This window comes from Oryza brachyantha, chromosome 7 (assembly GCF_000231095.2).
Source record: "Oryza brachyantha chromosome 7, ObraRS2, whole genome shotgun sequence".
NCBI classification, from domain to species: domain Eukaryota; kingdom Viridiplantae; phylum Streptophyta; class Magnoliopsida; order Poales; family Poaceae; genus Oryza; species Oryza brachyantha.
This window is the reverse complement of record NC_023169.2, coordinates 18,853,620-18,869,329: the sequence shown is the minus strand read 5'-3', so window position 1 is coordinate 18,869,329 and position 15,710 is coordinate 18,853,620. Positions and strand designations below refer to the sequence as shown.

Genomic DNA, 15,710 nt, shown 5'->3' with positions numbered 1-15,710 from the left:
TGCAAAACTGAATCTCTGATCGATCACTACTACTGTCAGAGATCATTACATTACTGATGAGTAATAATATATATATCCCTACTTAATTTGGCCAGTTTGTCGTGTGCATGGACACAACCTTAATTAAGTACTTGCTAGTATATTATTGGTCGTTGAGCTAGCTAGGAATAAATAACAATGGACTATACATACAGTACGTACCTACCAACTTTAGCTAACTTTCCCTCTCCATTTTCTGCTTTTCGTTCAATTCGGCCGGTCACTGAAGCTGTAGCCGTGCAGCTAGAATCCGAGTGGCATTGGGTCAAAGGAAGTAAGTAAGGTTGGAGCCGGCCAATAGGGTAAGCTAGCTTGGAGAAACAGACGACGACGACCCTGCAGCACGATTGCAATCTGATTAGGACAAGCAGTACTTAACTAGCTAACTAAGCTAGTAATAGACTTGTAATTAATTAATTAAAAAGGTAGCTAGCTAGTGTGGAAGAAGAAGAAGAAGAAGGGAACATGGGAGAGATGCAGATTAAGGTGCACAAGCAGGTACAACAAGTCCCTGCTTAATTACAGTACATGATTATCTCTCTCGGCCAAGCTAGCTAGCTTCTGATCCCCACGTGCAAGCAAGGCCGGTACATGCATGCTGCCCCTTGTCGTACGGGTCTCTCTGCATATATATATATATATATATATGCATGCATGAAGAATTTGCATGGCCACTTGGGTCTCTCTTAATTTGGCTGTCTGAATTAGTGACTTAATTTGGCCATATATATATGTTATCAGATGAGATAAATGTATATGACGAGAACAAAGTAAGTTATAAGAGCAATTTTGGTACCGAGAGGTACCAAAATTTTAGTGTAAAATTTAATACCTTCTAGTAACTAGGTATCAAGAGGTACCAAAATTTTAATTAGTATCTCCTGTTACCTTTTTAAATACCGTAAAATTGCTCAAGGTATAAGACAAGTACGTTGTGTTATGTATGTTAACATCTACTGTACTTACTGCTACTGCATCATGTCTGCATGCACCTTTTCTGTGGAGGATTAATTGGTTTTCATCGTCAGGAACCAATCCATTGCTATTTGAGTTCGCATGCATACATGCATGATGCATGGATGGACCAGGGCCGGACGCCTTTGACCAGAAGCTAGCACTAGCACTAGCACTAGCACTAGCACTAGCACAGCAGGTGCGTAGCTTGCGACGGCACGCTGCATCCATCCAAGTGAAGTGCTGTTGCACTCAACGGAAAAGATTTTGATAGCTTAATTTGTCGTCGTCGTCAGCTAGCTAGCTTTCGATCATGATCTGATCAATAGCTATACCATATACTCTATGAGTATCTCACAGTATCTGCAGCTCTATGGCATTGAATACATGGCCCATTTCTTTCTTTTTTTTTATTTTCCATGGAAATGAACAGTCATGGATTCCTCCTTGTCGATCCTTTCGTTAAAGTAGACGTAGACGTAGTTAATCTCTCCAGCAATAATACGCAGTTAATTAAATATATGCACGTACCAATTATATATATACTCCTATGTGCACCAGGAGAGAAGAGGATATATTATATTATTTAAGCTCCAAATGATTGTCTTCCACACTCTGCAGGTTTTGCTTATCATTTTTTCTATATGTTCTCATTGCAGTCAAGCTCCACAAAAAAAAACAACTTGATAGCCCAATGCACTTTGCACAAGACGACAATTAACACAAAGAAAATACGTACACACATGATTACCACCACAATTTTGATTTTATTATGTGGCGTTCTAACTTGGATCGACCGACGACGTGTACACGCATGGACGATTTCGTAGTTGACCAAATGACTGCCGTAAAAGGAGAGACTACCGTTCCAAAACTAGATGATAAGAACAAACCAACTGACCAGTAATAATTAAGTCGAGGACGCATGTGTTTCAAAGCAATTTAATATGTATTCAAATACGTACTTAACCTCGAGCTACTGGCAGGCAGACATACCATGCATTGACAGGGTCAATTCATAGAACTCGATCGATCGATCGATTGAATTAAAGATGAAACATGCATGCATGGCTGGGCACTGCACCCTTTGAGTTATTGCATTGTGACATGCACTAGCTAGCTCGGAAGGAAACCCTTTTGATCTGTTAGGAAAGCAGACAAAGTAGTGAAGTGTAGCAGTAGCTGATCGATCTCAAGAGATAGAAAAGAAGAATAAGAAGAAGAAACTTTAATGCGTGCATGGGAGATCGATCGATAACAACGTGATGTTTATCCTCTTGAGTTGTGTTTGAGCATGCATCGCCCTTGGTCACCACCTAAATTAACGTACTCCCTCCATCCCTAAATATTTGACGCCGTTGACTTTTTAATACATGTTTGACCGTTCGTCTTATTAAAAAAATTACTTAATTAATAATTATTTTTATATTATTTCGTGTATTGTTAAATATATTTTTATGCATATATAACTTTACATATTTGACATTTTTTTTTCAATAAGACGAATGGTCAAACGCGTAGAAAAAAGTCAACAACGTCAAATATTTAGGGACGGAGATAGTACGCACGTATTTTATCTGGCGGCAGTAGATGCATATATGCACAGATCGATTGATCGATTAATTTCCAGGTAATTGATTTGGTAATACTGGTGCTCACATCATCTGGACATAGGGGTGGAAATGGGTCAAGGCCCGTGGCTTATTTGACAACCCTATTTAACTTTTAAAAATTTTTAGCTTAAAATTCTATACAATTTTGTTTCAATATGTTTTGAATCCAATCCTTAAATTTTATAGGTAAAATAGTTGCGCCCATTACCACCCCTACTTGGACACCAGGATCCGACGTTCCGTGAAGCATCGCCAATGTCTGTTAATAGTACTTCCTCCATGTTTTTTAAATGCCATTGACTTTTGGGTCTAGATTTAACCATTCGTGTTATTTAAAACTTTTTACATATGCATAAAATTTTAATTCCTATTTTAAATATCTTTAGTAATAGATCAAACCACAATAAAATAATTAATATTTATACTAACTTTTCGATAATACAGACGATCAAATGTAATGCTTAAAAGTTAATTATATGAACGGAGGGAATAGTTATAGTCTAACAAGGTAAAAGGACATACGTATATGGTTAGCTAGCTGCAGGGAATAACGTACTCCACTAAGATTAGTAGATTGTGTGTTCAATGATGAACACAAGCCAGTCACTTACTGTTTGCTGCGTCCAGCAATTTAGATAGTGACATGAATCACTTCACAAAAAAAAAAAAGATTGTGACATGAAGAATTTAAGGCACTGTATGCAGCACGTCGTTAATTCAGAGGAAGGAAGTTTCAACGCACTGTATCCGATCCTGCATGCAGTTCCCCCATTGGCTGTTTTTTGGCTACTTAAAAGTTCTCCATTTTTTCAGGTATGTGTTCCTAGAAAGCTACTCCCTCCGTTCATGTATAAAGTTTTAGCTATACTTAGATTCATCTATTAACCAATGTATATTGTTTATATATATATATATGTTTAGATTCACTAATATCTATATGAATTTAGGATATGCTAGAAAATCTTACATTATGAAACGGAGATAGTATTTAAAAGGTAGTACGTGTTGTACAATTTACTACTAGTAGGTATTAGTGCACGTTTGAACCACACCAGTATATTTACAAGTTTTAAGTATGTGGAACAGTTTATAGCTTAGTAATTAAATTAACATCATGAGCAAAAAATCTCCATGTTCCAACTGACGGCCCTATATATGTTGAATGTGCACAGCACTCATCTGACAGACTTGGAAACAACTTACACCCTTGTTGAAAAAAAAACATATTTGCAAATAAAAGGATAATTTATAAATAAAATTTTTATATATATTTTCTTAGTGATCTAAAAACAAACGTTAAATATATACTTCAATGAAAGGCACTTAAAATCAACCGCAAATTTAAGGTTAAAATATTTAAATTTAGAAAGAAAAAACAAAAATGACGAGGCATTTTAAACAAACTGTGAACAAATGAAATAACATGCATGCATGCTTATGAACGCATGTTCTGAAGCTAACCTTTTGTTGTGGATACTGGATAATGATCTTCGATCTACCTAACTAGAGGGTCCAGGAAAGGTCTACAAGTGCATCATCGCATATGTATCTGTGTTGAGATATTAAAGGCCAATTAAGCAGGAAGCAGGAAGCAAGGTCTGTTAAGCATCAGCAGCTAGCTAGCACTAGCTAGTTTAGTACAACCTGGCTGCTAAGAAAATGATGGCCAGCCAGCCAGACACATGGTTAATTTTGGATGGTCGGCTGTGGTAACTTGCTAATTGTCAATGTGATGTAAAACAAATCCTATTGATCACAGGTAGTAATGAGAGAGAGAGAGAGAGAGAGGATTTGGATGTGGTAACTTGCTTGATTTGGGATCTGACAGGTGTCGACACTGGCGTGCATGAAGAAGATCACTAGATCCGGGAGAGCGTGTACGTGTAGGATGGTTGTGGTGGTGATGGAAAACCGTACGATACGCCACTCTCCCGAGGCCATTACGCTGTAAAGCTCCACGGATTCCTTTCGTATACTACCTTGCTGCTACTACTGTTGCTGCCTTGTTTTTTTGTTTCATTCACCATTTCACCGTGTGTCTGTGTCCGTAAAAAAGACTTTCACGTGCTTTCTTTTTTTCATGGAAAATGACCTTCCAGTGATAGATAGTGGCTGATGCACGATGAGATGAGCGTGATTTGGGACAAAGGCAAGCCAATAATTAGCTCAGCTGCAGTGACAACTGACAAGGGCAAAACATGACAGCTGCTTCCTCTTCGTCACTATAGTAGATATATAGATATAGAGCCGGTTCTGACTGTTCTGGCCCATGTCATGTCTCCGGCCCATCCTAGGAGTGAGCCTGATCTTGGGCCCTCGTGGGCCGTAGCCTCTTAGCTACCGCGGTCAAAGACCTTGTGGCCCAGCCCACTCATTGGGCCGCTCTTCGGCCTATATGGGCCGTCACAGCTTATCCAACTGTGGTTAAGGCCTTTTTGACATTGCGGCCCACACATACATGTCAATCACCTGTATTAGCCCACCGACAAAACAGGAGCTGCTTGTTTGAGACAGTCACAGAAAGAATACTCAAACTACTCTTTAACAGATGGAAGGAAGTAAAGTATAGGCATTAGTACATAATAGCTACTCCATAATCAAGAAAGAATGAAGGGCTCTTGTCTTACTTTCAATAGTACAAAAAAAAAATGTATATACCCCTTGCATGATGCAAGCTGGCGGGTCCTTGTGTATCATTCAATTATCAGGCTAGTGTATAGGAGCAGGTTAAATCAATCGATTCGAGTATCAAAATGGTCATGCTCAGCACCGAGGAAGCGAACGCACTTACCCTCCAAATCCAAAAATTTACGGCGACAGACGCCCTCCTTTTGGTCGATTCACTCTCATGCTAAACTTGTGCTGTCTATGAAGATGCGACCTCGATGGCACTTCCAAGTGGCCATGCTGCTTCCACAAACGCGTTGCTGTAAGGGACTTTCTTTACCAAGGTCATCTCTTGGTGTGAGCCAACACCTGCCAGAGTGGAGGAAGCAAATTCAGTGACAAGTTTATGCAAGTGTGGTCTGATTATATTTAGCTTTTACAAGATTTAATTACCGAATCCATCCACAAGTAAGGTGTACTGGTAAACGAGATCCATGCAGATATATGGGATGTTATCCTTTTGGACACCAGGGTAGGCAGCTTCGGCATCCTTCAAGTTTAACTTGCAGGCACGCTTCGCAGCCTTTTCAAAATCTGAGGGTTTAACCTTAGCTACAGCTGCCTTGGGATTCACAAATCCAGCCTGAGAAGATACCGGGAAATGGTTACTGGTGCATCATGATGAAAGGAGAGAGGAAGTGGAATACATCTTCAGTTGTTGAACAGCCTCACCTCAGCTGCCCTATCGAAGAAAAATGATGCCACAAACAGATTCTTCTGTCCAGCGCCACCACCACCATTCCAAATACCACCAAAAGAGCATTTCATGTGAGTGCATGCTTGGTCAACTTTAAGAGCTTTCACTACATCAGCCTTGCATTTTGAAAAACTAGCACCAGATGGCGAAGCTAATGCTTCAAATTTACCATCACCATATTTGTATTGCCCTACAATCACAATGCAAATAGAATTAAACTATCTTACTAAAATAGAAAAATAAATTTTCATCTCCTACTACACAGATTGGTTATGTGAGTCGATGTGGATTTATACACAGCAGTGTAAATACTTCTAACGGAAGATTGATGGTTTGCAAGAATATTATAGAGGGTAACCTCCTCATTTAAAACCAGGTTACGATCCACTATACACATATCCTCCCTTTCTTGAACAAACTATGCATATGGGTGACAAGGTTTGGAGTTTTCAGAACAAACCTCAGCTAATTTGTAAGTAGTTAAGGCTATACTATGCAAATAAGTAAATACATGATAGCAGCAGAATATGGTAGAAGTATGACGCAGTACCTTGATGTCCCTTCAACGTACAGTAGCTGTAACCTTTACCATTGCCAGCTTTTAAGATCTCTGCTCTAGCAGCCAGCAACCCATAATGCAAATAGCTGTGAAGAAATGTTGGCAGTTATACGTATGGCTCAAAGACTTCAAATTTAAAACTGGTCATGTTATGTAATTTTCTACATCTAACTAGCAAAATAACTATGCTTTGCTATGGAATTATATTACAAAATGCTATAGGGATTTTTTTTATCAACTATACTACTATCACGTGTTTCAACCAAATATAGACTATTCTATAATATCAAGAAATACCATGGGTTATTCTGCAAAACAACCGTAGAAAGCAGTGAAGTGGCCGATAGACATTCAAAGTAGTATAGGTAATAATAAAAAACAATGGAGTACACGTGTTTTCTGTAGAATGCCATGAAGACTACCACACCATATTTATGTTTCTCAATTGGAATTAAGTCATCGTGTTTTGGTTTTAATATGCTATTTTTGTAATTTTATCAATACGAGATAGTATCTTAGAGGAACTCAGGTGCTCAACAACTATCTGCTTTGCAAAGATATAACCTTTGAATTGACAAATTTGACATACGCAGACATAAGATATAGTCATGACAATATGCCATCAGATGCTTCAATGGAAGATTTTTGCAATATCATAACTTTTGTTTCTTGGCAATGTGGCAACAGCCAAACGTTAAGCATTATTTCACACTTACCTGTGAACATAAAGATAATATGTTGCTCCTTTAAGAAATAGCTTCTTAACGTATGTATCTTCACCCTCTGATGGTTTAGGAGCCTTCCCCGCATCCTTCTCTGCAATTGCATATGCCATCTGCACAGATCCACCTCCAAGATCAACCACTCCAACTGTGTCTGCGTAAGTCTTCCCCAGTTTTCCCAACAGATAATTGATGGTAACCTATAAGAATAGAGAAGAGCAACATTTGTTATCTGCTCCTAGACTAAAAAGCAAGAAACTAGACATGAACAGACCCTAAACACTCTAAAGGTCTGTAACTCAACTGTCAGAACTGTGCCATATGGACTCAGATGAATTACATCTATTTTGAAGCAGAATATTGTTCTTGCCACTCTTCATTCAACATTTATTTTCGTTGTATGAATTTTGTATTTGCCAATGGGCTCTGAACTGGTACAGTGGCAACAACCAAATGGTTTTTTTCCTAAATCGATGGAAAAAAGGGTCCTTTTCTATTCTTGAGCTCTAGAACTTATATTTTGAAGCTGGCAAATGTCAGCCCTAACAAACTGCAGATATGTTGTTAAACATAATAGTTTTTTCAACAAAAAAATAACAATGAATATACAGGGGAAATGCAGATGCACTAACTAATAGTCCATCTGTTTCATATTGTAAGACGTTTTGCCTATACGTAGATTCATCTATTGACTAATGTATATTGTTTGTGTATATATCTAGATTCATTAGCATTCATATGACCCTATGCAATGCTAGAAAATCTTCCCTTGTGAAATGGAGTAGCATTTGTTAATCTAATGAATCCGATGAATTTTTAGGAATCAGCTATAATTGAGGCATGTGGATAAATCAGGCCAGTTCTATACCCATTCATATGCGCCTTCCTGAGTTCCATCAAGAACTGTAACCCAATCCGGTTGGGTTTTGAATGAACTCTTTTCGCGAAGAAGATCCCTGACCTGGAAAATTGCTTATTCAATATTTAGCGATAAACAGTATAAATTCAGTGATCGAACAAACAGTAATTCATCAGCAAAGTTTACCGCTTGCAGAATCTGCTCGGACTTTTCTGCTCCCAATGCTCTTAGCCCGGCGGTGGCCTGCGTATGAATTAGTACAGCTTAGAAGATCACAAAAGCAGCATCGGCAAGCTCTACCTGTGTCCTAGCGCAGCGCTCACCCCAACTCTGACAGGAGTCTTGTCACGCAATTCCGCGGGAACCACTCGCTTTGCATCCTCAAGTAGAGGGACGAGCGATTCGGCAGCCTCCTGCGGGTCCTTGGCGTACGCGCTAAGCCCCGGCTTTTTCTGCAAGGGAAAGGGGGGGGGGGGAATGAATTTGGATTGAAATGAAAGATCCAGAGCAGATCCAGATCCAATGGGATCATGATGCATCGTTGGTTTGCCTGGACGAAGAGCTCGATGTCGTCGCCAATGTGGAGCAGATCCAGCTTGCCGTCGAAGCGGAAGACGTGGACGCGGCTCCCGGAGCTCCCGGCGTCGAATATGACGGCGTACTTGGTGCCGGCGGGGCCCCACCTCCTGCCCACGCCGGCGGCGGCGGACCCCGTGGGCGAGCGCGGCATGAGGAGGAGCACGAGGGAGACGAGAGCGAGCGGCGCGAGGATGACGAGGAGCACGCCGCGGTAGCGGTGGACGCGGTCGGCGAGCGTGTCGGGGCGGCCCGCGGGCAGCGCGGAGTAGCGGCGCATCTTGGCGTCGGCGTCGGCGGCGCCTGGGACGAGGAGGTCGGGCGAGGAAGGCGTGCGGTAGCGGATGCGGCCGGGGGGCGGCGGCGGCGACGGCTTGACCGCCTCCTGCTCCGCGGGATCCAGGGCGGTTCGCCGGTGGCACTCGAGGATCTGGGCGTGGCGTCAAGAGGGGGGAGATCCACACTAGTAGTAGAAGACTACTATTATCGCGCGCGGCGCGCCCCCCGGAGGGGGTTTGACTTGCTGCGTCGGGATCTGCGGCGAGCTCGCTCCTCTGCTTCCCCGCCGGCGTGGGCGACGCGGCAAGAGAAGACGATCGAGAAAGTGGCGGGCACGGGACGGGGAAGCGGTTTATACCACGCGATGTCGCGCGCATTCGCCGTGTTGCTTGCACAGTTTGGCGGCCCGCCCGGTCCACGCGACCAACGTCGACTTGGTTTTGGTACGACGACGACGACATGTATGCTCCTTTCGAATTGACCCCTGCATCGCCTACATCAAAATGTGATCTTTTGTGTGGTTCAAAACATCGAAAATGATTTTCTTTCCTTTTCTATTCGACATGCTTATACGTGGTGGGTATGATAGATTTTCAATTTTTAAAATTAGGATTGGTTTTAGATCTCTAGAGAAAAACATTATGTTTGGGGTTTACCTTTTCACTTTCATCACAATTTTTTAAAAGAAATATTGGACCAGAAACAGTTATATATGTACATAATCTCAAATACACCATTTGAACATATGGTCATTATATGGAAGCCAACAATTACTCCTTCTAATTTTTGTTTGATACAATTGAATTCCATTTATATTATTCAGAATTTATATTTTAAATATGTAAGATGCTTAAATTGTTATGGATGCTAAAACAAATTATAACAAAAGAATTATTAATTATGATATTACTTAATAAGGAAAAAGTTTAAATAAAGAGCCAAGAAATAACGTTTTGAAATAATAAAAATTGATAGTAGTAGTAAGCATGAAATTGTTGAGAACACATTTTCTTTGGAACAATTATAAATAATACGCGAGACAACGAAACCCCAAAGGAGAAATGAAGAGTTATTAGAGTCCAAAAGGTAGTTTTACGCGTATTGGCCCATACTGTAAGCTACGGCCCAGTAAGTCGATGTCGGCCACTGCGTCGTCGCACATGGCGCCTTGGCAAATTGCCGCGATCTCACTCGACTTCCGTTGACTTGTCTCGTGCAATTTTCTCGTGTACTCTACGTCCAAGTGGTGGCACGCACGTGGTGCAACAATTTGCGTGATTCGTACAAGTCATACCTTTTCTTTGGGTATCCGCCAACCGCAACGTGACGATGCGAATATGCGATGCGACGCATCAAATGGCTCGCTCCAGCAAATGGGCCTTAAAGCCCACCAATCACATGGGCCGCTTCGCTGGTGCCGTTGTGTACAGACGTGACGTCATACGTACAGTACAGTACCAACTTTGAACGCACTCGACACGAGTTGCGTCTTCTTCCCAAACTGGCGATCCGGCCGGTCGCTTCCCACCGACGCCTCCGTGACCGTGCCCATCCATCGCCGCCGTCGCACTCACCCCGAAATCAACATGCCACCCGCCGCTTCCTCCACTCGTCCCCCCACCACCGCCTCCCGGTGACAGCCATCCTCAATCCCTCCCTAACCACCACCCAGCTAGCTCCATGGCGGCCCCCCCGGACGACTACTACGGCGACGACGACGACGAGTACGACGACTACAACCCCCACCCCTACAGCGGCGGCTACGACGTCTTCGCCACGTTCGGCTCTCCTCTCCCGCCGTCCCCCGCCACCTGTTACCCCATCTCCTCCTCCGCTGCTCCTCGGCCGCCGCTCCCGCCTAAGTCTGCTCCCGCTCCCGCTCCTGCGCCCTCTCCGCCCAAAACGCGGGAGCCTTCTCCTGCTCCTCCGCCGCCTCGCCCGGTTTCCCCGGAGCCGCCGCCGCCGCCCCCCGTGGCGGAGCCGTACTACTGGCCCAAGCCGTACGACTACGGGGATGCGCCGCGTGACCGGCCGGTGTACGCCACGCCGGAGGTCTTCCGGGGCTGGCCGTACTTCGCGGGAGCGCACTGCCACTCGCGGTGCGGTCGCGACTACTGGAGGCAGTGCATGCGGGGGCTGGATTACCTCTTCGGCCACACCGATGGCTACGGCGAGCGCCGTATCGGGGTGGACTACCACGGAGTCCCCGTCTACGCCAACAGGAAGGGTGGCGTGGAGGATGCCGTCGTCATCCAGGTGGAGCCGCCTGCCACTGGGACTGTAGAGTGGCACCACACCGGCGAGGAGCCTGCCTCCAACGACGGCAATGTGAGCGAATGCAGCGCGCCACACTCCATTTTCACTTTAATTTTGACTTGTTGTATACTACTAGTTCACTTGCTATTGCTGTTTTGTATGTTGCACTCAGCGCTTATCCTGGGATGATAATACCAAAGATGAATCTTATGCATATGCGCAACCTAATTACGGTTCATATGACGGGCCTTATGATCAGTCTTACAGTCTTGATGCCGTTTCCGATGAAACTACTTGGTTTCCTCAGAATTACCAGCATCTGCACAAAGAGGATGAATCTCAGTACCAGGTACTACTGCTCACTTGTTAGTGAACACTGGTCAACAAGAATGAGTCAAGTATTCATCAGCCTAAGCATTTAGCTCAATTCCGTGCGATCATTACTATAATTTAGTTGTGTTTGATTTATCTTTCAGAGAACGGGTTAGGCATAGGCATACCGGCGCTGTCTAACTACCATATATACAACCCCACCCATATTTGTTCTACCAGGAAAAAACTTATCGATCTTGCAAATGGACATATTTGTCCCATAAAGTGACAAGTGAAAAGGATGCTTTATTTTGAGAGAGTTGCTTTCAGTGACTGGATAGTTAATCACTGACACATTACTTTTGAATAGAATTAAAGTATTAAATAGATCCTGCCTGTTATATTCGCCTCTAATCCACACCGAATGTTTAAACTCGCATGCAGGAAATCTTGTCCAGCTCTTATATAGAGAGTAAGGTTTCAGCTCAGCCTATTTATTGTTACAATCAGCAGTTTAGTGAACAGCCACTACATGTTCTTTTTGAGCCTCCAGAAACAGTTTATTCTGAGAAGTTGGAGTACTATGAGGTTTGTCATCTACGATTGATGTTTACAGTGCGTTCCTTTCTTATTATGTATTTGCTTGTTCAGGTTGATTACTATGAGAATACAGTATATTTTTATGTGGTCTTATGGTTGTCAAGTAAATATTTGGTGCAGAGCTTCTCAACATACAACAACCATAACAGTGCTGATTATTCGGGTATGTTGGGACATTCATATGACATACAGTCCGATGAACATGCGCCAGATGAACCATTTGAACCAGTTAAGCCTTCTTGGTCTACGAATTCGGGGTACTACCAGTCCTGCACAGATGGAGCATCTACTGAATTTGAAAATGTAAGTTAGATAATTATTTCAGTAATTATGTTGTAAAAGTGTCAAACTGAGACTATCTTTATCACCTTTCTGCTTAAAGATCAAAGTATATTCTGAAAAAAAAATCCAGTTGAAGCTATCGTTATCACATTCGTTATGCTACTGATATCTTGCTGAGGCAAGATTATTTTTTCTTTTAACTCCTTGAATGCTACAGTTTGATCGGATTGAACTTTTTTATTGGAGTATAACTACTTGCCTTTTCTTTTACTAATTTGTTGTGGTACTCAGATACTGATGCATTTGATTTGCAGCATTCTTTAACCTCCAGTGAATTTGGTGGTATTGCAAGCTTATTTGCAACTTCCTTCTACCCTCAACAAACACAAATTTATGAATGTCATGGTGATGAGAACGTTTCCTTGCAGCCAAATTGGCAGTGCAACTGGAATGTGGTTTCTGAAAATGATTCTCAGTCGGTAAGCAAGATGGTGTCCATGTCTGCGAATATTTGATTTTTCGCTCCTATTGAGCGTTTGTCATGGTTGGTATCATGTAGTTGAAGTGCCAAAGATGGTGCACAATGGGCAGAACCAAGCGGCAGCAGATAAACCATATACTGCACCAATTGTGTCTTCTTAGTTTTTTTATTCAGTTTGTTTAGATTGAGATTTTTAAATTCTTTTAGGATTGTTAGGGGATGGACTTATTTAAGAGATCTTGACATTATCTTTGAAATTAAGCATAAATTACAAGTATATTATCTCATCCCCTGTTCCTTCTGATTCTCCCCTGTTCTGGTACTGTCTGGTGCCGTCTCCTTCAATCATGGGCAGGAATCCTGTTGATCCATCTAGCTACTTCCCACTCCTATCCTATTATATCACTCCCTACTACCCATGAATCTATGCTATTATTCTTGGCCTCATGCGTGACTGGTTACCGATGAAAGCTCTCACACATGTCTGAAATTGCTGTTGTTTATTTCTTGCAAACAATACAATTATGAACAATTTATTTTCTTTTTGAGATGCTGTAAATTAAAAATGTCTGGACCTCTATTGTATGTCCTGTGTATCCATTTATATTTTTCTGAAACCTTTCTGTTTTGCTATTAAACATACACTCTATGACACCAAAATAAATTCTGTTACTATAGGGTTGTCATCTGATGATCTCATTTGACTGAAGTACCAAACATATTTTGTTTCAGATGTATTACCTCCATTTCATGTTGCAAGACTTTCAAGCCTTGCTTATATTTATCCATTGATTAATGTATATAATTTGTATATATGTCTAGATTTATTAATATCAATATAAATCTAGACAAGACTAAAAAGTTTTACATTAGGAAACAGGGGGAGTATCTAGTACTTGGTTGCTCTTCATACCATATATTCTGATGTTGGTATAGCTTTTATCTACATTAGTCCCACATTTATGATCTACCAAACTTGCCAGTGCTAGTTGTTCCTGTCTTCTTTTTAAGGCGTTGTGCTAAAATGATAATTGGGACTTCCTTGCAAAAAGGATAATTCTTAGTTACTCCCCAGACAAGTAAGGTGAACTCCGCCTTGCCAGATGATTTTACTGTATGTTAATATTTTAGTTGTCTATGCTTTACCGGTATTTTTGCTAGACTTCAATTGAACAGTCTTGTATAGTGCGTGCATCACATTGTTATGGTTGAAGCATGATTGTGCACGGATGTCCATACTGTCTTTTGAAATGTAATATTTCTCCATTGTTATGTGCAGGGTGATGATTCCAACCATATGGCTGGCTCCTTCTGGCCCTTTGGAGATCATTTTGCACATGCCATATAGTCTATATTGTTGTAATTTCACTCCAATATCTTTTGTATTTACTTTTGATTTTAAATTTACACGACCAAGTGTAAATGAAAAAATATATAAGAGATTGTGCACCAACTGTATGTAGGTTCAGCATATAATAATGTAAGATCATTGACCCTGTTCATAATTACTTCTTTTCATAGTGACATCCAGTTTCTATGAAGTTTTATTCTTTCTAACCTGAGACCTACCATGTACTACCACTATTATTTACATTCAGCCATACTTCTGATTCAGGATATATTCTCCTATTCTTGCAGTCCTGAGTTTAAGACAGTTTTACCTATTTCAGGTTCATCTTATCTGCAGCCGCAATTATTTGGCGCTACTTGTTTGACCTGCTTGAATATAAGTTGATACCGACTGTCATGATGTTTCCATTTTCGTTGAGTCCTCCCTGAAGGAACTAGCCTATCGGGTTCCAGAACCAAATGAACTTTTCAGGATCTTGACAGCACATAGCTTGGTCTACATATCATTTGATAATTGGTACCATATGTCATTCCTGTCTTCTTTTAGTTTTTGTGTCATTTGAATCATTAGTGTGACCAATGGAGCATTTTACCGTATTCCTTACAACAAGTTCTACTAGTAGAGTAGAATCCTTTGCCAATATAACATTTTTTGGCCAAGTTATTTTATCGCTCATCCGTATGAGCATGATTGGTTTAATATTTTAGTTTGACCTTCAAGATTATGCAGATTGTGTGAACACTGAACATACTTCCTGGATATGATATCTGGTACAAGTTGCCTATCTATAGACTGTTTGTTCTTAACTCGACAATCAATCATGCCTGCACAACAGTACTGTTTTCAGGGCTTCGTACCATTCATGAAGACTTGATCGTGAAGCAACAAAATAAAGGGATTTTGAAGTAGACAGCTACATCCTGTTGTAAGCTCTAACTTATGAAGACGATTTCCCTTTTCCAAGCACAATCTAATCATAGTTTTCGGTATCTGCTAGGCCCATAGGTTGCTGCTGTCTAAATAGGAGATCTGTTGTCGTTAGCACTAGTGTTTGTTGGTTGCTATTTTCAGGTCAAATCTTTGCAACTCTCCTGGACCTGGCCCAATTGGTCCTTCGGTCAGGGCCTTCAATGGGAAACTGGAGGGCGAGGATCCAATAACAGAATAGAAATTCTAAAGCTACATGTGACGGTATGTTGAAGTTGTGAACTCTAATCGAATTTAAGACTGAAAAAACATCAGAGCGGCTATAGGTCAACCAATAGCACTATCTGATACATAGTTCCCCCTTGTTTTGCATACTATTTTATCTTATGCTTTTTAGCGGATGACAATGAAACAAAAAACCTTTTCTGCCTTCTACAGTTTCTTCGCTACAAGAATCTACTACTATTTTACACTACAAAGCTTTGGTTCTGATTGTTCCCTGCGTTTTCGAAGTGGTATCAAAAGGTATATCTTTC

General features: G+C 41.5%; 2 protein-coding genes across 2 annotated transcripts; one reads left to right on the top strand and one right to left on the bottom strand.

Annotated features, from left to right (window-relative positions):
* Positions 1 to 5,125: 5,125 nt before the first annotated feature.
* LOC102710425 (probable apyrase 2) lies at positions 5,126 to 9,317 on the bottom strand. The gene is made up of 9 exons (XM_015839286.2): positions 8,661 to 9,317; positions 8,434 to 8,562; positions 8,297 to 8,353; positions 8,120 to 8,212; positions 7,246 to 7,451; positions 6,521 to 6,615; positions 5,946 to 6,160; positions 5,667 to 5,856; positions 5,126 to 5,582 (listed from the first exon to the last, which is right to left on the bottom strand). Exons 1-9 carry the CDS (start codon positions 8,964 to 8,966, stop codon positions 5,473 to 5,475), a joined length of 1,401 nt encoding a protein of 466 aa, XP_015694772.2. The 5' UTR covers positions 8,967 to 9,317; the 3' UTR covers positions 5,126 to 5,472.
* Positions 9,318 to 10,509: 1,192 nt separating this feature from the next.
* On the top strand, positions 10,510 to 14,532 carry LOC102717357 (uncharacterized protein At5g39570-like). Its single transcript, XM_040526129.1, has 6 exons — positions 10,510 to 11,293; positions 11,394 to 11,570; positions 11,978 to 12,121; positions 12,254 to 12,436; positions 12,730 to 12,894; positions 14,176 to 14,532. Exons 1-6 carry the CDS (start codon positions 10,646 to 10,648, stop codon positions 14,242 to 14,244), a joined length of 1,386 nt encoding a protein of 461 aa, XP_040382063.1. The 5' UTR covers positions 10,510 to 10,645; the 3' UTR covers positions 14,245 to 14,532.
* The last annotated feature ends 1,178 nt before the right edge of the window (positions 14,533 to 15,710 follow it).